This window comes from Lithobates pipiens, unplaced genomic scaffold (genome assembly GCF_037356315.1).
Source record: "Lithobates pipiens isolate NorthernLeopardFrog02 unplaced genomic scaffold, aLitPip1_a1.2 Scaffold_13, whole genome shotgun sequence".
Lineage (NCBI taxonomy): Eukaryota > Metazoa > Chordata > Amphibia > Anura > Ranidae > Lithobates > Lithobates pipiens.
The window spans coordinates 23,106,651-23,133,928 of record NW_027507718.1 but is presented as its reverse complement, the minus strand read 5'-3'; the positions used below and the strand labels follow the sequence as shown (position 1 = coordinate 23,133,928).

The 27,278-nt window shown below is 44.2% G+C and overlaps 1 protein-coding gene across 4 annotated transcripts in view; it reads left to right on the top strand.

The window, feature by feature from the left end:
* Positions 1-27,278, top strand: part of PCSK5 (proprotein convertase subtilisin/kexin type 5) — a 628,432-nt gene that overhangs the window by 256,308 nt on the left and 344,846 nt on the right. For all 4 annotated transcript variants that reach the window (XM_077474911.1, XM_077474913.1, XM_077474912.1 and 1 more), the window contains exon 8: positions 12,160-12,372. In XM_077474911.1, coding sequence (XP_077331037.1) covers positions 12,160-12,372 — 213 coding nt within the window. The remainder of the gene's footprint in view (positions 1-12,159; positions 12,373-27,278) is intronic.

Here is a 27,278-nt window from a genome sequence, read left to right as displayed (position 1 = left end):
TTAGAAAGTAGACACCCCAAGCTATTTGCTGAGAGGCATGTTGAGTCCATGGAATATTTTATATTTTGCCACAAGTTGCGGGAAAATTACAAACTTTTTTTTTTTTTCACAAAGTTGTCACTAAATGATATATTGCTCACACATGCCATGGGCATATGTGAAATGACACCCCAAAATAAATTCTGCTGCTTCTCCTGAGTACGGGGATACCACATATGTGGGACTTTTTGGGAGCCTAGCCGCGTACGGGGCCCCAAAAACCAAGCACCGCCTTCAGGCTTTCTAAGGGCGTTACAGTTTTGAAGGCCATAAAATGCCAAGATGGCACAAACCCCCCCCCCCAAATGACCCCATTTTAGAAAGTAGACACCCCTAAATTTAGGGGTACACTAGTGAGACTAGGTAATAAATGGCGGGTGCCCTGAAACTATAAAAAAATAACTAACCAACCAGCGTCACCTGTAACAGTTATATGGTGATCACTGGTGAAAGGGTTAACTAGGGGGCAATCAGGGGGCTTTATGCGGTAGTATATGGGGGTCCCTGGCGCTATAAAAAGCTGCGGCGAACCTAAATACCTACCTGCCTAACTAGCGTCACCTGTGACACTAATACAGCGATCAGAAAAACGATCGCTTATTAGGCTGGGTTCACACTGGAGCGATGCGGGAACGCCACGAATGCGCGGCGGGTTCCCGCATCGCATGCCTCCCGGCGGCAGTTCACACTGCCCTATGCGAACTGCTGGGAGTGTCAGTGAAATGTTAATGACACCCCCAGATCAGTTCGCATATCGCAGTGCGATCTGCAAACTTGGATCGCATGGTGTGAACACCCATGCGATCCGATTCTGCTGCGGACCAAAAAAAGGGTCCCGTGCGAGTTTGCGGCGGGTGCGGCGGGTGCGACACGAATTCAGCCATACTATCTGTATAGCTGAACTCGAATCGCACAGAGATCGGATGTGATTTGCACTGCAGTGCGGTGCGAATCACATCCGTTCTCATAAACCGCTGCAATGTGAACCCAGCCTTAGTGACACTGGCGACGGGGGGTGATCACGGGGTTAAACCTTTATTGGGGGGGTTAGGGGGGTACCTTAGAACTAAAGGGGGCTAACCCTAACTGCCCTAACAGTTATTAGTCACAAATGACACCTGCCGGGTGATCAGGGGGTTAAACCTTTATTAGGTAATAAATGGCGGGTGCCCTGAAACTATAAAAAAATAACTAACCAACCAGCGTCACCTGTAACAGTTATATGGTGATCACTGGTGAAAGGGTTAACTAGGGGGCAATCAGGGGGCTTTATGCGGTAGTATATGGGGGTCCCTAGCGCTATAAAAAGCTGCGGCGAACCTAAATACCTACCTGCCTAACTAGCGTCACCTGTGACACTAATACGGCGATCAGAAAAATGATCGCTTATTAGGCTGGGTTCACACTGGAGCGATGCGGAAACGCCGCGAATCCGCGGCGGGTTCCCGCATCGCATGCCTCCCGGCGGCAGTTCACACTGCCCTATGCGAACTGCTGGGAGTGTCAGTGAAATGTTACTGACACCCCCAGATCAGTTCGCATATCGCAGTGCGATCTGCAAACTCGGATCGCATGGTGTGAACACCCATGCGATCCGATTCTGCTGCGGGCCAAAAAAAGGGTCCCGTGCGAATTTGCGGCGGGTGCGGCGGGTGTGGCGGGTGCGGCGGGTGCGGCGAATGGCTGAACTCGAATCGCACAGAGATCGGATGTGATTTGCACTGCAGTGCGGTGCGAATCACATTCGTTCTCATAAACCGCTGCAATGTGAACCCAGCCTTAGTGACACTGGCGACGGGGGGTGATCACGGGGTTAAACCTTTATTGGGGGGGTTAGGGGGGTACATTAGAACTAAAGGGGGCTAACCCTAACTGCCCTAACAGTTATTACAGTCACAAATGACACCAATGCAAAAAAAAAAAAAAAAAAAAAAAAATGACATTGGTGTCACTGTGACTGGGGGGCAGGGGTAATTGGGGGGGTGATCGGGGGGTAAAGGGGGGGTGTGAGTGTGCCTGGCATGTTCTACTGTGTGTGGGATGTGTTGGTGCAACTCACTGATCCGCTCTCCTCCGTGTCGGAACGAAAAATACCGACACGGAGGAGAGAATACATCACTTCCTCTCCTGTGTTTACATTACAGGAGAGGAAGTGATGTCACCGGGGATTTCCATTCGTCGGGAGCGATCGCGAGGGGGTGGCCATGAATGAATGGCCGTCCCCTCGTCCGGGATCGCTCCCGAACGAAAACCGACCGCCGCAGGCACCGGGCGGGGGCCCGATCGGGCCCCCGACCCGCGGGAGGCAAATCACGTACATGTATGTGCTTATGCCTGCCCGTGCCATTCTGCCGACGTACATCGGCGTGCGGCGGTCGGCAAGTGGTTAAAGAAGAACTTCATTAAAATGGTTATAAACTACTTAGCAAATAAGATGTCCCAAGTTGTTGGGACAAAGAACACTTTGGTCAGGAGTGCTTATTGTACAGTGGAAAGCACTTTGTTGTGTACAACAATATTTCTATTGCATCGGTCAGCAGTATGTGTCATAGGGCTAAAGGAAATATGGCTGGAGTCTGTGGTCAGCAGGAGGAACAAATGGCCAATGTCGGTGGTCAGCTGGAGAAAAAAAAATCTGGACATTGATGGTCAGGGAGAGGAAAAATGTCCAGCCTCAGGGATCAAGGGAGAAAAAAATTGCCTGGTGATTATGGTCAGGGGAGGAAGATAACTTGGTATCAGTGGTCAGCAGGAGGAAAAACCCAGCATTGTTGGTCAGGGGGAGGAAAAGTTGCCTGGTGTTGGTGGTTATTGGGAGAAAAAAATACCCAGTGGCTAGTGAATGACTCTGCCCCTAACACGTTGGTCAGTGTCTGTGCTTCCCTTACGTTGGCAGTCAGTGTCTGTTTCTCTTACATTGGTGGTCACTGTGCCCCCTTACACTGGTCTTCATTGTGCCCTTTTTGTGGTCAATCTGGCAACTTTGTATTCCCTTGCTGCTCAGTGGTCATTTAAATTCCTAGATTGTAAGCTGTAATAAGCAGGGTTCTGATTCCTCCTGTATTGAATTGTATTGTAACTGTAGTGTCTGCCCTCATGTTGTAAAGTGTTGTGCAAACTGTTGGTGCTATACATATCTTGTATAATAATAACAATAAGGTGTTACTAAACCCAGGATCCTGCATTCACTATCTGCTCTCCCACAGTACACGGAATATGGAAATGCAATTATTTTAGTAAATATAAACTGTCAAATACCTTTTCTCATCAGTAGTATATAGCAGTCTTATGATTTCTATCAGTGTCTGGGTAAAGCTTGTAAGAGGAGTTTTCATTCTCCTCTGACTATCCTATGAGGCTGCATGACCCCTGACCCTCTGTCTGGATAGTGCTGATTGGCCCTTTACTGATCATATGCACCACCCAAAAAAAAACACTCTAGCAATACACACCCAACTAAGCATGTGCAGAGTGCCTCCAAGGTTCTGTTCTATCGAGAAGATGGAATGGGGATAGTAAAAGAAGGGGAGGATCAGAGAAGACAGGATCAGACAACCTTTTTACACAATGCAGAGGAGTAGCCCCTTTAGGTTCCACAGTGAGTAAAACAAGTATGCTTTATTGCATATACAGACTAATTTTACTGTAGTGGGTTTAGTAACACTTTAACTACACAATATACATGTCTACATCTGTCAGTCTTTTATTGCAATCTGTATAGCACTACCACTGAATTCCCGATTTCTACTATAAAAGCAATGATAACATAACATAACCTGCTGTGTCTCACAGTTTACAAACAAACTAATGCAAACATTTTCACCAGACAGTGAGTTAGTCATATAATTGTACTTCTGCAACAATCTCTTCTCTTGATAGACCACTTTGTTGGGTAAGAACTTAAAAGGCAGTTTTTGTACCTGTATAATAAATCTAGTTGGGGCAGCAGATATATGAACTAAACAAAGTGTTAATTGATACAGTGGGGTTGATTTGCTAACAAGTTGAGAACATTCACAAAGTGAATACTTCTTTAGTTGAGCAAATAAAGTGAAACTATCTTCAATATGAATACCCAACTGTGTGTAAGGGAAGTTAAAACCACTTCCAACCTGACATATAGCAAAATGATTGCCAGAAAGTGGTTGTATTATTCTGACTGGACGTCATATGATGTCCAGCAGGGTAAGCTGCTAGTTTGAGCCCGTGGGGGGCTCACAGCACAGCAAACAGTGGTGTGGTGTGTCGGTCTGATACACCACATCTCTGATCCAGGTAAAGAGCCTATGACGTAGGCTCTTTACCATGTGATAAGCTGTGTCCAATCATAGCTCATTACATGGTAACCAGGAAGTGTAGTTTATTGGCTTTTACTCTATTCATGCTGACAGGCGCGAGTAGAGGAGAGACGATCGGCTGCTCTCCTGATGGGGGAGGGGGCCTATCGGTGCCCATCAGTGCCACTCATCAGTGCCCAACAGTGCTGCTTATCAGTGCCGCCTATCAGTGCCCATCAGTGCAGCATATAAGTGCCTCATCATCAGTGCCAATCAATACTGCCTCAACAGTGCCAGTCAGTTCAACCTCATCAGTGCTCTTCAGTTAAGGAGAAAACTTACTTATTTACAAAGTTTTGTAACAGAAACTAAGAAAACCATTTTTTTAAATTGTAGTGCAAAAAAAAAAAAATCCCAGAGGTGAACAAATACCACCAAAATAAAACTCTATTTGTGGGGAAAAAAATGTTAAAAATGTTGTTTGGGTACAGTGTAGAATGACCTCGCAATTGTCATTTTAAATGTGACAGCGTTGAAAGCTGAAAATTGGCCTGGGCAGGAAGGGGGTGAAAGTGCCCAGTATTGAAGTTGTTAACAAAAATATATATATATTTTTGCTTGTACATGATAGGATGAACACATCTTTACTTTACTTTACACTGAGCTAAGTGAAATTTCCTTTTGCATAGTGAATATTCTCTAAGTCAACTGTGTTCTAGAAAAAACAGTTTTAAATAGTATAATGATTTCCTTACTTGTATTAGGCAGTGTGTATGTTTAATAAGCCTGTGGTACCTGCCAGGATCTTAATTGTTGAACATCCCAATGATGGGAAATCCAACAGTTTTTGGGTACTTACTTGGCCATCGTCTTTCAGCAGTGATTATAAGAGCTTATTTTCAAAAGAAAAGCAATCGCATTAGGTAATGCTTAAGAAATATTTTAGGCTATGCATATATTACAGCAAATGGTTTTGCTTTAGGTGTTTCTTTTAGTAATTAATTTTTAAGTAATTTTGTTTTGATAATCACATGTGTGTACATCAGTAGAATTCAGCAGCTGCTTTTATATAAACAGCAGAACATTAACACTTCACAAATCATCTAAGCACCCTTTTTGTTTGCTGTGAAGTAAATATGAAACAAATAAACATGGTTATATTCCTGTGAAAAGTTCAAATGTATTTATTGCATTTGTTGAGCACAATTAAAATGCACGCAGGCTTCAGTCGCTGATAATTAAATGAATAATTCATACATTATTCAACTTATCTATAAACTGTTTCCATGGTTGTCTGGTTGTCACATACATCACTGTAGGTAATGGGACCAATTTAAGAAAATACAAATTGCCACATGGCTCATTTTTAAAGTATTCCATGACTGAATAACTGTTAGTAAGGATAACACACACCTACATATGTGGATAACTTCATATAAGCAGATTTTTACTGCTCCCAGCTTCCTATTAAAGTTTCAGCACAGTCAGAATTCTTTGGCAGCACTGACCTGCAATGTGTTCCTATGTATGGAAGCTTAGCTATTTGAGGGATGCCTGTTGAAATTCATTACCACTAGTGATGGACGAACTTCCGACGGGACGTTTCGCGAACGCGAAACGCGAACGGACACAAACGTTCGCGAAAACGACCGTTCGCCGCGGGCTCCATTGACTTCAATGGGAGGCGAATTTCGCAAACCTTTAGGTCGAATTTGCGGCCACGGGGTAATTATTAGGGGGTAGCACGTAGTCCCACCACCTGGACAATAGCATAATACATGTATGAGGTGAATTTGGGATCGATAACTACAAGCATTTTTTTTTTATTTGGGAAATTGTTCTGACAATTCAGGACTATGGAGCTAATGAAGGCAATGGAGGAGAGGGAAGGTCAGGGACCAGGGTAGGCAAACAAGAGGGTGCAGGAGATACAGAGCACTGACAGCAGCACCGTAATACAGAGCACTGACATCAGCACCGTGACATACAGCGCTGACAGCAGCTCCGTGACATACAGCGCTGACAGCAGCTCCGTGACATACAGCGCTGACAGCAGCTCCGTGACATACAGCGCTGACAGCAGCTCCGTGACATACAGCGCTGACAGCAGCTCCGTGACATACAGCGCTGACAGCAGCACCGTGACATACAGCGCTGACAGCAGCTCCGTGACATACAGCGCTGACAGCAGCTCCGTGACATACAGCGCTGACAGCAGCTCCGTGACATACAGCACTGACATCAGCACCGTGACATACAGCGCTGACAGCAGCTCCGTGACATACAGCGCTGACAGCAGCTCCGTGACATACAGCGCTGACAGCAGCTCCGTGACATACAGCGCTGACAGCAGCTCCGTGACATACAGCGCTGACAGCAGCTCCGTGACATACAGCGCTGACAGCAGCACCGTGACATACAGCGCTGACAGCAGCTCCGTGACATACAGCGCTGACAGCAGCTCCGTGACATACAGCGCTGACAGCAGCTCCGTGACATACAGCACTGACAGCAGCTCCGTGACATACAGCGCTGACAGCAGCTCCGTGACATACAGCGCTGACAGCAGCTCCGTGACATACAGCGCTGACAGCAGCTCCGTGACATACAGCGCTGACAGCAGCACCGTAAGCAGCCCCAGGAGGAAGTCAGCACAGCACAGGGATGGTGTGATCCCCTCATAATAAGAACCCCCAGGAGGAAGTCAGCACAGCACAGGGATGGTGGGAGCCCCTCATAATAAGAACACCCAGGAGGAAGTCAGCACAGCACAGGGATGGTGGGAACCCCTCATAATAAGCAGCCCCAGTAGAAATATGACACCGCTCAACCTCTTCAAAGAGGAGGGTAGGGGCATATAGTACGGTGTGCTTTTTTGGGTCAGGGAAGTGAGCCAAATGAATTAAGAAGGTCTGTGTGCTTGATTCCAAAAATTGTTTATAGACATATACATGGTCTACTGATCACATGTGTTGAATTCCTCCGAGATCCATGCCTCATTCATTTTTAGAAATGTGAGGTAGTTAACACTGTGGTGAGCTAGGCGAGTACGCTTATCGGTCACAATCCCCCCTGCTGCGCTGAACGTCCTTTCGGACAGGACACTGGATGAGGGGCAAGCCAACAGTTCGATTGCAAATTGGGCAAGCTCTGGCCAGAGGTCAAGCCTGCCCACCCAGTAGTCTAGGGGTTCATCACTCCTCAGAGCGTCCACATCGGCCGTTAACCCAATGTAGTCGGACACCTGACGGTCTAGGCGTTCCCTGATGCTGGATCCGGATGACACCTGTCGATGGGTCGGCTGAAAGAATGACCTCATATCCGAAGTCACCAACACATCTTCAAACCGGCCTCTTCTTGCAGGCGCTGTTGGATTGGTACCCGCAAATCCTTCTCTGGGAGTGGGAATTGCTCCTCTGCCAGCGCACGCAAAAGCAGAATGCAGCATTTCTCGAAGCAAGGCCTGGAAGTGCTGCATTCTGACAGCCCTCTGCGACGGCGGTAACATTTCCGCCATTTTGTGTTTGTACCGGGGGTCTAAGTACGTTGCCACCCAGTACTGGTCCTTGACCCTCATGCTTTTTATACGGGGGTCCCTATTAAAACACTGGAGCATGAAGGCCCCCATTTGCACTAAAGTGGAAGCGGTGTGGTGGCCTGGCTCCTGCTCATCATCCAGGATAATGTCGTCCTCTTCATTCTCCTCTCCCCATCCTCGCACAACAGGGATCCCAGAAAGGTTTAAAGCATGCTCTTCTTGCTCCTGCTCATCCGCCCCGGCACCATCCTCCTCTGACTCCTCATCAGACTCCTGTTGTTGACTTGTCTCAGATAGAGTAGCCCCCCCTGGGAATTCATCCAGCATTGCGACTTCCTCATCTTCCCGCTCCTGCTCCTCCACAGCCTGATCAATGACACGACGCAATGCACGCTCCAGAAAGAAGGCATAAGGTACCATGTCACTGATGGCGCCATGGCTGCGACTGACCAGTTTGGTGATCTCCTCAAATGGCCGCAGAAGTCTGCATGTGTCGCGCATGAGCAGCCACTGGCGCGGTGAAAAAAAACCCAGCTCCCCAGAACCGTTTCTTTCGCAGAGTTCATACAGGTAGACGTTAACTGCACGTTTCTGCTGGAGCAGCCTATCAAGCATATAGAAGGTTGAGTTCCATCGCGTCGGGCAATCGCAAATAAGACGTCTGACCGGCAGATGGTGTCGCCGCTGAATGTCAGCAAGGCGAGCCATGGCCGTGTAAGATCTTCTGAAATGGGCCGAGATTTTCCTTGCCTGCCGCAAGATGTCCTGGACCCCAGGGTATTTGACAAGGAATCGCTGCACGACCAAGTTTAAGACGTGTGCCATGCACGGCACGTGCGTGATTTTGCCCTGTTTCAATGCGCTAAGCAGATTGGCACCGTTGTCACACACCACTTTACCAACTGTCAAATTGAGCGGTGTTAGCCACTCATCTGCCTGTGAACGCAAAGCTGAAAGGAGTGCCGGGCCAGTGTGGCTCTTTGCTTCCAGGCACAACAGACGCAGCACGGCATGGCAACGTCTCACCTGGCATGTGGAATAGGTTCTGGGGAGCTTGGGCGGTGCAGTGGAAGAGACGCTAGCAGCGGAAAAGGAGGAGGCAGCTGAGGAGGAGAGGGAGGAGGATGGAGTAGGAGGAGGAGAAGAAGAGTCAGGCCTGCATGCAATCCGTGGCGGTAAAACCAAATCTACACGGGTGCCACGGGTTACATGCTTGACGGCCGTCAGAAGGTTCACCCAGTGGGCAGTAAAACTGATATACCTTCCCTGCCCGTGTTTGCTAGACCACGTGTCTGTGGTCAGATGTATCTTGGCACCGACACTGTGTGCCAGAGATACATTCACTTGCCGCTGAACATGGCCATATAGCTCTGGGATGCCCTTCTCTGAGAAATACTTCCTTCCTGGGACCTTCCATTGTGGTGTTCCAATGGCCACAAATTTGCGAAAGGCCTCCGAGTCCACCAGTTTATATGGCAGTAGTTGGCGGGCTATGAGTTCTGACAAGCCAGCCGCCAACCGTTGGGCAAGAGGGTTATCCGGCGTCATCATTTTTTTACGCTCAAACATTAGGCCCACGGAAGCCTGCCTTTTTGCAGAAAAATGTGAGCTTGGCGTGATGGAAGGTGGAGTGGAGGACAATTGTGAGGAGAGAGGAGAAGGAGAAGTAGAAGACGAGGCTGGACGGTGAGAGCCTGCAGTGTGGCTTTGTGTGTTCCGTTGCTCCCACTGGGCTCGGTGATGGCTGCTCATGTGCCTTCTTAAGGCGGTCGTCCCTAGGTGAGTATTGGGCTTACCGCGACTAACGCGTTGACTGCAAAGATTGCAGATGGCAACGCTATTGTCAGCAGCGGACACGTTAAAAAAAGCCCACACTGCGGAGCCATGTGCCGGTGTCCTGGGAGCGCCAGATGTGACCGTACATGGTCGATGACTCGCTCCTGATACATTTGCAGTCTGCTTTGTCCCTGCTGTGCAATGTAAGTCATTGCTGCTTCTCCTCCCTATCTGCTGGTCCATATCTCCCTCTGAACTCCCCTCCTCTTCCTCTCTTGTGGGCACCCACGTGACATCACTAGACACGTCATCATCAACGTCACCTTCCCCACCGCTATAAGTAGAGTAGGCAGCAACACCGGGGACCAACCTCCTCCTTGGGCTGATCTGGGTACTGGCGTCAGACTGCTGAGTAGCGCTTGTTGCTACCTCCTCTTCCTGATCCAATACCAAGAGTGGCTGCGCATCAGAAATGTCCTCTTGATATGGATCGGAAAATAATTCCAGTGACTCAAGCGGAAGGTATGTGGTGGTGGTGGTGGTGGTCGTGTTGTTGGTGGTAGTGTCTTTGGGGGTGCACATAGCAGAGAGTGAAGAAGAGGGTGCAGATCGAGAGGATGAGGAGGGTGCAGAAGAGTAAGGCTGAGCGAGCCACTCAACCAAGTCTGGTGCATCCTTTAAAGTAATTGAACGCACCTTCTGCAACTTCCCACTTTGGCTCAAGCCTGTTGCTCCTGCCCTACCCCTACCACCCCTGCGGAAGGGCCTGCCTCTTCCTCTGCATGTCATTTTTTAAATGACCCTGTGACAAAACTCTTAGTCCCTATACCGCTGAAGGACTGCTGCAGTATAGGTGAGCGGTCAGCAGTGGTGCACGTCAACCCTATCTATTGTGGACCGATAGCGGTCCTTACAGAACAGCAGACTGTACCGCACTCAAGCCTATGTACCGTAGCACCCTATACCAAGTTACCAGTCCTTATAAGAACTTTTGTGGACCAAGCAGGTTGTGTATTAGTGTTTAGCAGACTGTACGTCAGTCCCTATACCGCTGAAGGACTGCTGCAGTATAGGGCAGCGGTCAGCAGTGGTGCACGTCAACCCTATCTATTGTGGACCGATAGCGGTCCTTACAGAACAGCAGACTGTACCGCACTCAAGCCTATGTACCGTAGCACCCTATACCAAGTTACCAGTCCTTATAAGAACTTTTGTGGACCAAGCAGGTTGTGTATTAGTGTTTAGCAGACTGTACGTCAGTCCCTATACCGCTGAAGGACTGCTGCAGTATAGGGCAGCGGTCAGCAGTGGTGCACGTCAACCCTATCTATTGTGGACCGATAGCGGTCCTTACAGAACAGCAGACTGTACCGCACTCAAGCCTATGTACCGTAGCACCCTATACCAAGTTACCAGTCCTTATAAGAACTTTTGTGGAACAAGCAGGTTGTGTGTTAGTGATTAGCAGACTGTACGTCAGTCCCTATACCGCTGAAGGACTGCTGCAGTATAGGGCAGCGGTCAGCAGTGGTGCACGTCAACCCTATCTATTGTGGACCGATAGCGGTCCTTACAGAACAGCAGACTGTACCGCACTCAAGCCTATGTACCGTAGCACCCTATACCAAGTTACCAGTCCTTATAAGAACTTTTGTGGAACAAGTGAGTTGTGAATGTTTAGCAGACTGCAGCAGAAGGGCAGCAGTCAAGTATAATATCCTTTCTATATTTGGAAGAAAGAATATTATACATGTACAAGCCTATTACTGTACCACTGATACCAGTCCTGAAAAGAACCTTTGTGGAACTAATAATAACAGCAAGTCTTTAAAATTACCCTCACTGCCTGACAACACTGCTTCCTTCCTGTCCCTATACAAATTGGCAAAAAAAGAGAACGATTAGTGGTTACTGGAACAGCTCTTTTGTGGACCTTGATAGTAACAGCTAATGATGATGATGATGATGATGATGATGAAAGACTAATCTGGCTGTCCCTGTAGCATACACCGTCCTTTCCCTTTCTCTAAACTAACAAAAGACACTCAGGCTGCTGCAAGAATCAGCAGCACAGCAAACCTATCAACACCTAACACCTATACCAGTCCTGAAAAGAACTTTTGTGTACCAAATAGCTAGTGGTTTATCTCTCCCTACTCCACACAGGAACCTGTCCCTATCTTAACAGAAGAAAGAATGTAAAATGGCCACCGGATCGGGTGTATTTATAGGTTAGGGGGAATGTACAAGTGTCCATGTGCTGTCATGTCTCAATTGGCTGTCCTGTATCACATGATAAACGTGTCACCAAAGGTTAAAGTTCTTGTATACATTAAACACGTAAGTCCGCCGCGGCGAACGACGGAAAAAGGCGTTCGAACGTGCGGACCGCGAATGTCGGAAATTCGCCGCGAAACGACCGCCGGGCGAACCGTTCGGCCATCACTAATTACCACTGTATATGTGTCGCTTTTGTAGTAGTTGACGTTTTTTTAATGCATTTATAATGAACCCTTGCATCTTTTGTAGGGAAGACGAGGATACGGTTCAATATTTGTATGGGCTTCTGGTAATGGCGGTAGAAGTAGAGATCACTGCTCCTGCGATGGGTATACCAATTCTATCTACACCATCTCTATTAGCAGCACGACGGAAAGTGGCAAAAAACCCTGGTATCTGGAAGAGTGTGCCTCAACACTGGCTACAACCTACAGCAGCGGGGAATCATATGACAGAAAAGTGGTATGGATTGTTTGTTCTAAGACACATAATATCAATAATAGTAATGTTTATGTGGTGTTTAGCATAAGAAAGATAAAGCACACGCAGATAATTTTACAATGTATTATCAAGTATACTTGTACAAGTGTCTGAGCGGTTTTTAATACCGCTTTAAGTGGCTGGAGAAGCAGATACTAATCTGTTCTTGGACAGCCATGGTCTAGGTCAGTGATTGCGAAACTTGGCACCCCAGATGTTTTGGAACTTCATTTCCCATAATGCTCAACTACACTGCAGAGTGCATGAACATCATGGGAAATGTAGTTCCAAAACATCTGGGGTGCCAAGATTTACCATCACTAGGTTCAAAGGCGATCTAGAGATTCTAGGAATCAAAATGAACTCCAGCATAGGTACTTGGTACCTTTACTGCAGCACTGGTTTTATTTTGAATTGCTTTTAACATTTTATTATCTGTTAAAGACTTAATTAAAAAAAATATTAAGTCTTCAAGATGCTTTTGTAGGAGATACTAATGGTAATTTTTCTGTGAGTAATGTGCCTTATAAGTAGGCTTTGAATATTTGCCCTTTGTCATTTGTAACAGGGTCTGATCTACTAAAGAGGTAAAGCACTATACATCTGCATTCACTTAAAATATCTAGTCATGTGCAAGGAAAAGAAAAACACTTTTGTCACCTTTAAACAGGAATGCTTGAGGGCCAAGTTTTATTAAGTTTTTATGAAAAACTTCCTGACATTAAAGGCTTAAGGAATTAAAGTGGTATTAAAGCCAAAATTTAAAATAATATATATTGCAGGTTACCAATCCTTACATGTGGTGGCTGGAATAGTTATCATTTGTTCGGCCTTTTCTCTTCATTTTCTCCTGGTGAAGCGGCCAGTAACACACTTTCTGTTATAGGGTGTCTCTGCTCTGGATGGAGGAGCAGCAGAGATTTATTTAAGGAGTACTCCGAAGCCTGTTCCAATCCCTCTCTTGAGGCATGGACTCCTAGTGGAATCTCTCTCTACCCCCCCTCCCCTTGTCTTTCAAATACCTTTATGCTGGGTTCACACCTCCGATAGATGCGGCTCACAGCAGGGGTCCAGTGCGTCCCTGTGCTCCAATTCAGGGATGAATCAGGGCTGAATTTTTGCCTGAATTTGGCCCTGAAATGGAGCCAAAGATGCACAGCACTCCTGTGCCAGCTGAACCGTTGCCACAACGGAGATATGTGAACCGGCTCTATAGAGAGTCGGTCACAATCTCCTGTCATGCGAATTGGATGCGGGCAAACCTGCATCCAATTCACATAGCTGTGAACCCAGCCTTAAACAACAACATTATCAATATAGGGTGAAGGTAATGTTAGATTTGCTAGCAGATTTAGATGAATTTGACTAACAAATTAAAGACAAACACCTGCTAAGATTCTTAAGACAATTAAAGCAACAGATTGTATTCACCTTTTGGGATAAAGGTGTCACATCAATGAAAAAAGCTGACCATTGTAAACACCCCTGTCAGTGTTAAAGTGGAACTTTAGTCAGAAAATTAAGTCCTGCTAGATCACTTCAGGCTGGCCCCTTCTGCTAGGTAAAACTATACCCTAAATAAGTGCCTATACTGTTTTAAATCCAGTAATACACTGTCTTAGTTGCTCTTTATTTTTCGGCACTGTGTGGAAAATGTAGAAGCCGATCTGCTGGCAACCTAAAGATTTAATGCTACTTGGGGACTCTGGGCTTCAGAAAAATGGCAGCCTCAAGCAAGAAAAAACAGGAACAATGCTGGAGGGAATTTACAGCACACACCAATTTTGGTAGTATAATTATTAATGTGGAATTGATGTTCCTTTCTGAAGAACATTATTTTTTATTAAGTTGTTATGCAAAAAGTTCCACTTTAACTGGTTTGTTTCAACCCTCTTGCCACTTTGGAAGTTGAAAAAATCAGACTTTCTGGCGGCCAGATCACCAGATAATTAAAAAAAAGCCTAATGCTGCGTACACACGAGCGGAATTTCTTGGATGTTTTTTACGACGGAATTCCGCTCAAGCTTGGCTTGCATACACACGGTGACACAAAAGTTCGCTGAACTTTTGACCGTCAAGAACGTGGTGACATACAACACTACAACGGGCCGAGAAAATGAAGTTCAATGCTTCCGTGCATGCATTGAATTGTTTCCGAGCATGCGTAGGAATTTTGGGTGTCGGAATTGGTATAGACGATCAGAATTTCCGATCTGAACTTTTTCCGACCAAAAAATTTAGAACATGCTCTCAATCTTTTGCTGGCTGGAATTCCGCCAGCAAAAGTCAGATGGAGCATACACACAGTTGCATTTTCAGAACAAAAGCTCTCATTGGACATTTGTTGGCGTAATTTTTGCTCGTGTGTACGGGGCATTTGAATTTAAACTACTGCAGCCACCAGATCGTGGAATTGATAAGCTGCAATATAATACATTTTTGTTTTTGAGTCTAATACTGCTTTAAAAGAAGAGATTGTGTATTAAACAACATACAGTATAGCTTAAGGGATTAGATAGATTTTAATTATGAATTTTCATGTAGATATTGAGAGACAAAAATGATTATAATGATGATAAGTTTGATAATTACCATAATCATAGGATTATTCACAAATAGCTATTTATGCTGTTTAGCAATTGGTTGATTTAAAGTGGAGTTCCACCCAAAAGTGGAACTTCCTCTCGCCCCATTACATGCCACATTTGTTTTTTTTGTTTTTTGTTTTTTTGGGGTGGGTACCTGGTTTTAACAGGTACCTCCTGTCCCACTTCCTCCTTCCATTGCCTCGCCACCTAGGCGACTCCTCCTCTCCCCCTAGGTGGCCCCTCCCTCTCTGCAATCTTCTGGGATACGTCACAGGTCACAGATGATTGCCTGGCCAGTAGGAGAGAACAGTGCGACTTGTGCATGGGCAGTGCGCACCTAGCTGTTAAGCCGCAAGCTGTCACAGCTGGGTGCCCACAATTACAATGCCGGCGCCACAGAGAGGAGGGGGAGAGGAGCGAGGCTTTAGGCGGGCACATTGCTGGACTGTGGGACAGCTGAGTGTTTGTTTATTAAAAGTCAGCACCTACACTTTTTGGAGCTGCTGACTTTTAATAAACTGAAAAACCGCTTTAATAGACAAATAGAATCCTCTTTTTGTTACATACACTCACCGGTACTATTATGCAGTGAATTAATGTCCTTAGGTTTAAAAGAAAAAAAAAAAGGAAAAGGTCACCAACCAGTCGCCATCATCACACATTACCTCAGCTTCCATATTTAATGAATCCACTGCCTGCAGGATATCGATCACCATATCCTTCTGTTCATATTAGAAAGCTACATTTATTGTGAATGGCTAGTTAGTTCCAGAATTTCTACTGTCAAAGTAAAACAAATAAAGAAAACTAGAATTGCAAGTCTTTATTTTCATCTGTATCCTTAATATATACCCAGCTAGCAAACGACATAACACATGCTTCTTATCACTGGGTCTGTTATGGTTGTGTTTATATCATTAAAGACATATTGCAGTGGGAACTGCTTTATGTGAACTGTTTACATTTTACTAGAGGCAAGCTTAAAGTATTCAGATCCACCAATCTTACAGTAAAGTATAACACTTTTGTATAAATGTAGGATTTGTAGATCTGAATTGAAAGTATCAGTGTTTGACAAGCACTAATGCATATCACTTCTCCTGCACATGTTGACTTCCTAATACTGACAATCTTTCCTAGCATGTTGTGATTAATGAGCCTGTCCCAGCGTGGTATTGAATTTGGAACATCATGTCAGCTATTGAAGTTTTCCTGCCTGTTGGTGGTCTTATGCCCTTCTTATTTCCTGCTTAAGATAGATGGAAGACCTCTGTGAAAGTGAATGCTTTATAGCTGAAAGTCTTGTTTTAGATCTCTCCGGTAATTATGCTTAAACACCCCAACTCCTGTCAACAACTTCCCTTTGAAAGGGTCCTGATGGATTTTCCAGTCAGGGAGCTTTCTCTAGGTATTATCCACTTGCTTTGGTAGCCAAGTAAGTGAAGTATAAATCAAACCGCAGATGTTTTTCTGGAACATGCCAACATTGTAACATTTCTGATAGTTTGGCAAAAGTCTAATCTAAGTCTAAACAAAACGATACAATATAAGTGAAATATCTTCAGCGGTTACATATTTGTTATCAGTAAATAATGCAGAAATTGAATGTTTTCCAGTAATTATTAAAATTTGGCAACCAGTTCTAACTTCCTGTTGTATAACATAACAGAGGAAGGCCATTCCACCAACAATAAATTATGGTTATCCAGCACACAAAGATTTTGTCTTTTTAATATGTTTATAGTTAGTGACCCTCACTTAAACTTTAAATATTTTTTAAATAAGGTACAGTATGCAAACATTTACTGCGAGTGTATGCCGATTGGTAGCTGTGAACAATATATTGCTGTGTCCTAAACATCCCTATTAAATGGTCATGTTTGAATGTTTTATATGTTGAATTAAATTAAATTTAAATTGTTAAATATTGTTGCTTTCTATCCTATCTATTGCTGTAGAATGCCTGCTAGTAGTATAATTCCCAAAATGATGTAACCTACTATTAATTTCCTTTATTAATGGATACACTAACCGGAATGACTTCTTGTATATAATTCTGACAAATTTAGTAGCTCTTTCAAGAGTACAATCTTCTTACAGTACAATATTATTTTAGTGGGTGTATTGTGCACCGTTATATGTTTTTATTATATACAGAATCTTATTTGGTGCCAGTGGTAAGAGGCTGAACAATATCTGGGAGAAAGAAAACCTTTTTTTTTTTTAGGTACTAACTGTAGTTTATATCTGGAGCCACATATATAACACTGAGCCTAGACAATGCTGTTGCCAAATTTGTTAAATGTGTACCACTTATGGCAAGTCTTAACAGGGTCGATCATTTAATCTGATGCACAATGCTATACTGATAGCAACATCTCTGTTGTTAACAATAGATCAAAAACTGGTAAAGCGCTACCTATTATTAAAGTGCATAAATAAAAAAAACCTACAAATATAATTTGTAGTTCTCCCTGGAGAAGAGACGCTTGAGAGGAGATATGATTATGATAATATCTCAACGGTCCCAGGGAGTGTAAGAGGACACAAGGCCACTTGCGTTACTTCAAGCTTAATGCCATACAGTCCGTGCATTGTTACAAGTTTAACGCCATATATTTCATTGAGTTACTGCAAGTTTACCGCCATATAGTTCTGTTCATTACTGCAAGTGCAATGCTGTATATTTCATTGCGTTACTGCAAGTTTAACGCCATATAGTTCTGTGCGTTACTGCACGTTTGACACAGTATATTGCAGTATATATTTCAGTGTACCTGTGGAGTGTGTCTATGTCATGAATACTCAAATTAAAAGGCACCAAACACCACTTTCAATTGATTAAAGTGCATCCACGTACACATTTACACATCTTTATTTCATTTTGTGAATAAGCACCCCGCACTCACCCAATCATGTCTGGAAGGACAGCAAGGAGAGGCAGACATTCCCATGGCACTGTAAGGGGGCCAGCAGCATATGTGTCCACAGGCAAAGGTGGACGTGATCAGACCTCAGGCAGGGCATAATTTCCTCTGTTTAGTGATGTTGCCCATGCTATCCAGCCATAGCATGCAGAGGAGATGGTGGACTGGCTTACTAAACCGTCTTCATCCTCCTCATCCTACGTCACCCAAGCAGCGACTAGTGTGCAGTCCCCTGCAGTTGCCAGAGTGGCAAGACCTGCCTCCTTGTCCATAGCTATTCCTGTCATAGCCCCAGCATCAGACACGGAGGAGTCAGCAAAGTTATTTGAACACAGCGTCAGCCACTTGCTCCTTGACGATGCACAGTCCATTACTCAATTCAGATGTTGGTTCTGACTCTGAGGTTGAGGAAGGCAGGAACATGAGCCAACAGGGAGGGAAGAACACTGGTACACAAATTGGCAGTCATGTTCCCCCAGCCACAGCGTATTGCCAAGTTGTCTCCAGTGGTAATGAGGATGGAGGAGATGATGATGATGAGGTCACTGACTCATCAGTGTTCACTGTTGCCGGATAGAGCAGAGGAGAACAGTGAGGGTGAAGCACCCAAACGAGGCAGCCATCATGGAAGAGTAGAGAACAGCCACCCTATTACATCACATTGTGGAGCTGTTATCTCCCGGCTCATTTCCCACAGCTCAGCTGTCTGTGCCTTTTTTAGTACATGTGCAGCCAATCGTACTGTTTGCAAACTTTGTCTCAAGCATATCAAGCGTGGCAAAAACGCCAACCATTTGGGTACCACATGTTTGACAAGGCATTTAACCTTCCACGACTCAGCCCATTGGCAAGAGCACCTAAAAGCCGAATCAAAAGGGGAACAAATCTTTCCCTCCTCCTTACTCACCTCAGTCTGCCCCTGCTATACCTCATGACCTCTCAGCAGCCTCCACTGACAGGGATGATGGTATAGCACGGGGTGTCCCAGGTCCTTGCAGCACATCAGCCAGCAGCACACCACCAGCTGTAGACTATAGCCAGCACATTTTTCTGCCCCATCTGCTGCAGTGAAAAAAAATACAGTCCCTTACACCCACATTCCAAGCATCTAAATGCAAGTTTGTCAAAGCTGCTGGCTCTACAACTTCTCCCTTTGCACCTGCTGGTTTATGCCCCCTTCTGTGAATTTGCAGAATGTACCACAATGGCAGGTTCTTGTCACGTAAGGCCACTCCATCTCTCTACCATCGCATGGAAGGCAATGTTGTGGCATCGTTGAGCAAGGCAGTCAGCTGAAAAGTCCAAGTTTACTGCTGACAAGTGGTCCAGCAAGCATGGGCAGGGACAATATATTTTGTTCACAGCACACTGGGTAACTCTGCTTGCAATTAGGAAGGATTCAGGACAGGGCTCAATGTTGCAGCTTGTTGTGCCCCCATGTCTCCATACAGCTGGTGATGATGCCAGATTCATAAGCTTCCTTCCCATCACCCCCTTCTCCTCCTCCTCCACCTCCTCCATGCCCTCCTCTGCTGAATGGTCCTGTGAACCTCAAGTACCCCCTAAGCGTTCAGAGGGCTATTCAATGAGTCAGGCTAAAAGGTGCCATGCAGTGCTTCAGCTGGTGTTTTTAGGGGACAGGAACCACACCGGAGTAGAGATTCTTGCAGCTCTGCAGCCAGCTGGAGCCGGGAATGGTGGTGTGTGTTAATGGCACAAACCTCCTCTCCGCCCTTGGACAGGGAAAGTTGACACGTGCCATGCCTGGCTCATGTCCTCAATTTGGTGGTGCTGCATTTCCTAAATAGGTTCCCAGGGTTGGAAGATCTATTAAAGCAGACCAGAAGAGTGTGTAGCCATTTTAGGGGGTCATACACAGCCAGTGTTTGGTTGGCTGAAATTCAGCGGGAATTCTACCTGCACGTAAACCGCCAGATTTGTGACATGCCCACCAGCTGGAACTTGACTTTGGCAATGCTGCAGCAGCTGCACATGCAGCAGAGAGCCGTCAACGAGTACCTGTGTGAGTATGGGACAACGACAGGCTTAGGCCGCTCGGCTTTTTTTCCCCATGCCAATGGCTGTTTATAAAGGATGCATGCACTGTACTGTCACCATTTGAGGAGACCACAAGAATGGTGAGCCGTGACAATGCAAGCGACAGTGACACAATCCCTGTTGTGTTCCTGCTGAAGCAGACTCTGCGTGGCATTATGGACAGGGCACTCGAGGCAGAGCAGCGGGATGAAGAGGAGAACTTCCTTCCCTCTCAAGGCCCACTTTATGCAGACACTTTTGTTCTAATGCCACAGAAGATGCAAGAGGAGCGAGAGGAGGAGCAGGAGGATTCTGGCAGTTTTTGGAGACATTGAAGCAGAGGAAGACATATGTAAAACAATAAGATATGGTTTTTTCCATCCGCTGAACTGTTGGGAATAGTACGTGCCTGGGAGGAGGCAGTTTCCAGATACTATAATCCTCAGTGACTCAAAGGAGTATGCTTCTCATGCCTCTGCAAATTTGCGGTGTGTGGTCTCCTTATGCTTCAAAGTCTGCGAAAGGACCCAAGAATACGTGGTATAAAGGAAAAGGATCACTATTGGTTGGCAACCGTCCTTGACCACCGTTATAAGGGGAAAGTTTCAGAACTCATTCTGTGCCTACAGAGAGTGCAGAAGATAAAATCTCTTGAGGACACCTTAAAGAGAAGTTTATCAAACGCTTTTCCCAACTCTGGTAGGTTACAGTGTCGTGAAAAACATAGATTTGAGGCTTCTGTTGGTCAAGAGAGGAGCCGTGGAGAAGGCGGTCACCTAAGTGATGCATTTCAGAATTTTTTTAATCCTCATCGCCCAGGGCTGTCAGCTTCCACATCCCATCGGCTGCGTCTGCATTACATGGTAAAAGCAGAGATGGAGAGCTTTCCACTTGACGATCCGCTGGCTTACTGAGTCATGAGAATAGACCACTGACCAGAACTTGCCCAGTATGCTATTAAGCTGCTGGGCTGTCCTGCATCCGAATGGGCATTTAGTGCTGCTGGAGGTTTTGTTACTGATCATAGAACTCGTCTGTCCACAGACTTCCTCGACCGTCTGACTTTTATCAAAATGAATCAGTCCTGAATTACCAACAGCTATGAAGCCCCTGATGCCGATTCCACAGTTTAAGTGTTTTTGGGGTGTTGAATCTCTTCAGGACTTCTAGGCTGCCTTGTGTTGTGGGTGTTGATTTCATCTGGAAGAATGTTTTTGGTGTAGGTTTCATGGGCATAATTAAAACCCAAAGACCAATTTTTCGGCACCTGTTTGACAGGTGGACATCATTACAATTTTTGACAGCAAGGCCAATTCTTGCTTTCATCAGGGTTATGGTGTGAAGGCGTCACCGACACCTGAAGAACAATTTTTCTGCACCCATTACAGAGATAGAAATCCAAAGTCTGTGATACAGACACCAGAATTTATCCAAAAAATCTCGTTCCTCGTGCACTACATTGTGGCCTCATCATACAGACTGGCTCCCCAAGCCTTGGGCTTTATAAATGCAATTATTGCTGCAGCAGCTTCTATACACAGTACAGGTGTGCCACTTTACAGGTGGACTAAGGGGACCCCCAGGCCCTATATAGAAAGGAATTTTTCATTTTTATACTTTCACTTTAAGCATCAATAAATCACTGCTCATTTAAAAATGACTTTTTTTGTTTTAAATGTTTTTATTAACGTTTTCACATTAGGTATAAAAACAATAGCAAAATATTTAAACATTATATCAATTGCAAAGTACCAGATGTTAATTTGTTGAAGAAAAGACATTGGGTACTTTTTTTTATCAGCACATAGATAGTACTCATCAAGCTCCTTATTAATCAAAGACAAAGACATACAGGTAGGTTAATTGGCTTCTGTCCAAAATTGACCCTAGTATATAAATGGGGACCTTGGATTGTAGGCTCCTTGAGGGTAGGGGCCAATGTGAGTGTGCAATGTACGAGGATAGGGACAATTGTAGACACTCACTCAGGTTGAACTGGATGGACTGGTGTCTTTATTCAACCTTACTAACTATGTAACTATGTAAAGTGGGGAGAAGAAAGGAAAAAAAACAAAGGGGGAGAGGGAGGGGAAGGGAAGACCCCAAACTTTGCTCGAAGGCACCTCAGAATGGAGCAATACGGGGGTCTCCAGTTAGATAACTGGTCCACGAACCCCAAACTTTTTCAAACACCTTTATTTTGTCATTCAAGACTGCCGAGAGCCTCTCATTTATCATGAGCCAGGAGAGCTTACGCTTAAGTTGGTCAAATGGGATGGCAGCTGACTTCCAATTTCTGGCTATAGTGATTCTGGCAGAGATAAATATGAAAGTGAGGAGCCTTCTCTGGTGTTTAGAGGCCTCATCGACTTTAAGCCCCAGGGGATTTAATGAGGTTGATTGGGATAAGGGTAAAAATAGTCGTCAACCCAAATTCAAAATCGTTGCACCTTGGGGCATTGCCAGCATATATGGTATATCGTTCCATCTTGCCCATAACCTCGAAAGCACTTTGGAGAAGCTCCCGGGACATATGTAGCCAGTCAAGTCGGCCATGTACCATCTTAAAAGGACCTTATAGTTTGCCTCTGTAATAAAAAATTATGTTTTTTACAAACTTTGTTTTCATTATACATGTCCCCCAGGGCAGTACCCGGACCCCCATAACCATTGTTATGCCCAATTACTTGCAAATAAGCCTTCAAAATGGGCACTTTTGATTTTTCACATTCCGGTCGCATTGACTTCATTGAGATTTGTTATTCGGTTCCGATGGTCCAAAGTTCTGGTGCAAACTGAACAAGAGGCTCATTTGGCCCATCCTTATCCTCTGGTAAAGTTACAGAGTTTACTAAACATACCAGAGATGGAAATTGCTTTAGAGTGTAAATCTTTGAGTTGCTAAATAGACACTTTCTAAGCACTGGGATAGTTTGAAAATATAAAAAATGTAAGATTGAGTCAGAAGTTTGCTCTCCTCTCCATATCTTTCCCTTTTAAAAAGAGATAGCAGGTTTGATTAAGGGAGGGAATACGTTTTTACATCTGATGGCACTTGCTATCATATTTAAAGAAGTGGCAATAAAAAATAAAGTAGGATGTTATTAATAGGAAAGATTTTGAAATATTGAAATAAAAGTTCTTTTAATCCTTGGAAGTTGGCACACAGTAATGATGAAGTACATTCCTAAGAATTACTCAAACTTACTATTGGTGGACAAGTTTGATCCACTCATGTTTTAGTGTCTACAGAATGTTCTGGATATTTGTCATCTGCGCTATTATTGGTGTCAGTTAATATTTGCTAGGTGTTTTCTTTTTTATGAGTTTGCTGTTAAATTAATAAGAGATCTGCAGCTGTAACACTTACTGCTGGGTACACACATTGTTTATTCTGTAAATCACAATTTCCTTTAAATTGTGTAGTATTTCATGATATTTCTTGTTATTTCTTTATTTATGGCTCACATAAAATTCTTTACAAGACTGCAGTTATAAAGTATAAGTACCTAGATGTGCCTATACATATCTTCAGCAGTCTCAAAAAGCAGGTAGAGGTGGCCGAATGGCGATCTGACAGGCAAAGTTTCGACACTGAGGGGTCTATTTAGAATTAAAATTTAGCTGGACTGATGGTACACGCATTTTCATATCCTTCGTGATTAATCCCCATATTTTGCTTATTTATGACCGCTAGACAGAACTGATAATCATGGGAAATAAACATATTAGACAAATTATGGGGATAATTTCTGGCAACTGTGTTAATGCATGTGATATATTCGTCCAGCAAATATTTTTATAAATTGATCCCCTAATGTCAGTAGTAGTGGTAATGTAAGAGCTTGCTGCAAAGACCCATCTACACATTCCTATTGCTCTATCACAATGTTGGGCTTCCTCAACACATGACTGAATGATTCTGCTCATGACAGTTTTGACTCCTCATAATACAAGTACATGGTTTTAGAAGTTTATTTAGCTTTAAGGCTAGGTTCACCCTGCATCATGGAGCAGCTCACAGCAGGGGTCAGGTGTGTCCCGCTCACCGTTTCAGGTCTGATTTGGGTTTGAATTTTTGGCTGAATTCGGACAAGAAACTGACCAGAAGACGCACAGGACCCCTGTGCAATTTTCACCAGAGACGTGGAGATGTGTGAACCAACAGCTTTCCTCACAGTAATGTTTCAAGCTAGTTAGCATACCATGCTTCTGAGCTGTACAGTTTTTAACAGATGCTATTGCAAAAGTCTCAGTGATGCCATCGGGGTGATGTCATTAAACCAGTACATTTTGGAGTGTGAGCGGTGTTGGTTAACACATTTTTTTTTTTTTTAGTTTTTACAATACAAAAAGTACAAGGGAAAAAACAAAACTGCACAGAGATAAGTGTGAAATTACAGCATATCAAACATTCAGTAAAAAAAGTGGTTGGCCAGGTATTGCATAGCCAGAAGTCCATAATACAAGCGGTAGACATCCACTGGTTGTCAGAATGCACATCAAATAATGCATGGTGTGTCATACATTACAAGGTACAAAGGCAGTAAACAAAAAACAATGTTACAAACCATAATTTTAGGATAAATATTCTTGGGGAAATATAAACATAAAAAAGATCCTATCAGTATACTGTCCAGGTGGGTAGATATTATATGTCAAAAGTCAGGCATTAAAAAAAAAAGAGAGACTGGGTTGCTTATTGACAAGACCTACAAAGCTGTTCATGTGTAAAGAAAAAAAACCAGCATGTACAATGTTGGGGGGGGGGGGGGGGGGGGGGTAAAATGGGAAACCTACTCAGATAAGCAATCTCTCAATCATCTGGAATCACATAGGAGTAGTACAGAATCACATAGGAGTAGTACATCCAGCCCATCCACACATCCTTAAATTTATCAAGTTGGTTTCAAACCACATGTACCCATCGTTCTGCTTCCATAACAGAGTTCACCTCCCATTTACAATCAGGTATTGTGGGGCAAATGGTGGGGCAAAAACATGGAATTGCCACATTTAACAAAAAGGGAATGATGCTACGTTTATAAAATTTGACAGAAGAAGGTCTATCATGGAAGAGGAACTTCATTGGAGTACATGTAATTGGCCTGAGGGTTGTAACACATTTTCTTACTATCTTCTGAATTTTCCACATGCCAAGACCAATCAATTTTTTTGCAGCATATGGTATATATAATACATTTCACCACTTCTTCTAAAAATACCACTAGCTTTTGACTGTCATTAATGTTGAGTTTCTTTGAGGTGTCTTTTGAGGAGAACCAAAACAGAGTTATTACAGCTGGAGATAAAATAATGACTTGTGGGATAAAACACTAATAAATTAGCATTTTACAAGGAAAAATATGATTCTACAACAGTGCATTATAATGCAAAATAATCATGAGAGAGAATTGCATAAACCTGTAAAATAATTCATGTGACTTTGGGAAATTGTACTTTTATACTGGCGCAACTCCAGGCAGCATTTAAAATGATTTGATGGCACTCTGGTAAGATGAGAAATTCCATTCAGTTTCATTAAGAATTAAGACTCCTTTCACACTGAGGCGGTATTCGGGTGTTTTAGCGCTAGAAATAGCTACTGTAAAGCATCTGAAAACCGCCTCCCATTCATTTCAGTGTGACTGGGGAGGTGTGCTTGCGGGACATTAGGAAAAGTCCTGCAAGCAGCATCTTTGGGGGGGGTTTGGGAGCTCCCAAAACGCCCTAGCCTGCCCAAAGTGCCTGAAAATCAATCAGAAGCGCAGCAACACGGGTGCTTTTAACCCCTTCTTTGGGGTTAAAAGCACTCCGCTAGGGGCTAAAAAGCACAGTTTAAACAGCGCTAAAGCTTCGCTAAAACACGCAGCACTTTAGTGCTAACGCGGCCAGGGCCCCAGTGTGAAAGGGGTCTAAGAACTATTCAATTACTACCTTCTGCTCATTACATCAGTGTCACCTGAAAACTCATCTGTACATAATTAAGCACAGACAGATTTATTTTAGAAAAATATGCAGGCTGTTATTGCTTATAGCAATTGCTTGACTGTTTCTGGCTTCAAAACTTTGAATTTGCTAAAGATAAATAGTCTGTTAGCTTTGCAAGGCAATTTTCCCCAGAGTTTTGTGAATGTGGTGAAGTTTCACTTTGCAAAACATATCCAATCATGTACAAAAAATAAAAAGGGAAAAACTGCATTTTTGCTTGCACGTGATTGAATGAAGAAAGTCAGCAAAGCTTCATCTCATTCACTAAGCTCACGGACAAATTCCCTTTCATAGTAAACTTCTCCTGCATAGTGAATGTTCTATTTGCTTTTAGTTAACCACACTCTTTGAGTTGCTGACCCAGAGAGCAAGTGAAGTTAGAGTAAAATCTGAGTCATCTTTGACTCAAACATATCGATGGATGCACAAATAGGATCAGTAGTCAGCGTATCCCACTACCTTCTTCGCCTACTGCGTAGACTCATCCCCTTCATCCCCGAAGGAGATATAGCAGCAGTAGTTGGAACAATCATCAATTCCGGACTCGACTATGCAAATTCCCTCTAGATAAGACTTTCAAAATACCAAATTTCACGTCTACAAACCGTCCAGAACACAGCAGCCAGACTGGTAACTGGAAAAAAAACATGGGAATCAATCACCCGTCCCTGAGGACCCTCCATTGGCTAGCCCTGAAGGATCGAGTTACATTCAAGACCCCCTGCCTCACTCACAAATGTACACAAGAAAAAGCCCAGCAATACTTCTGGGACAAAATAAAGCACTACACCCTAGGTTGCACTCTCCAGTCAACTAACCAGAACCTCCTCCACATCCCCAAGACCCGTTATAAATGAAAAGGCAAACGAAGGTTCGCAGTACAAGAACCATGGCTATGGAATGCTCTACCCGTGGACATCCACTCAGAAGAAAACTATCTGGCCTACACGAAGAAGCTCAAGTGCCCTGTGGCGATTTAGTTTGCATATTTAGCGCTATACAAGTTATTCATTCATTCACTCATTTGTTCATTCATAAAATCAGAACACTTGACCTGCATACATGTTCTGGTTCAGTGACAAAGGCCCCATACAACACTATTAGATTTTCTGCAGATTTTTGTCTTCAGATTTACCAAAACCATGTAGTACAAGGGCCTGCCTGATTGCATACAAATTGAAACTCTTAAGGTTTGACCTCATATTATATGTTTTTGGTAAATCTAAAGACAAAAATCTGCAGAAAATCGAATGCCCCATACACACGGTCAGACTTTCCGACTACAAAATCCGTCTGATTTTTTCCGACAGATTTTGGCCCAAACTTGTCTTGCATACACACAGTC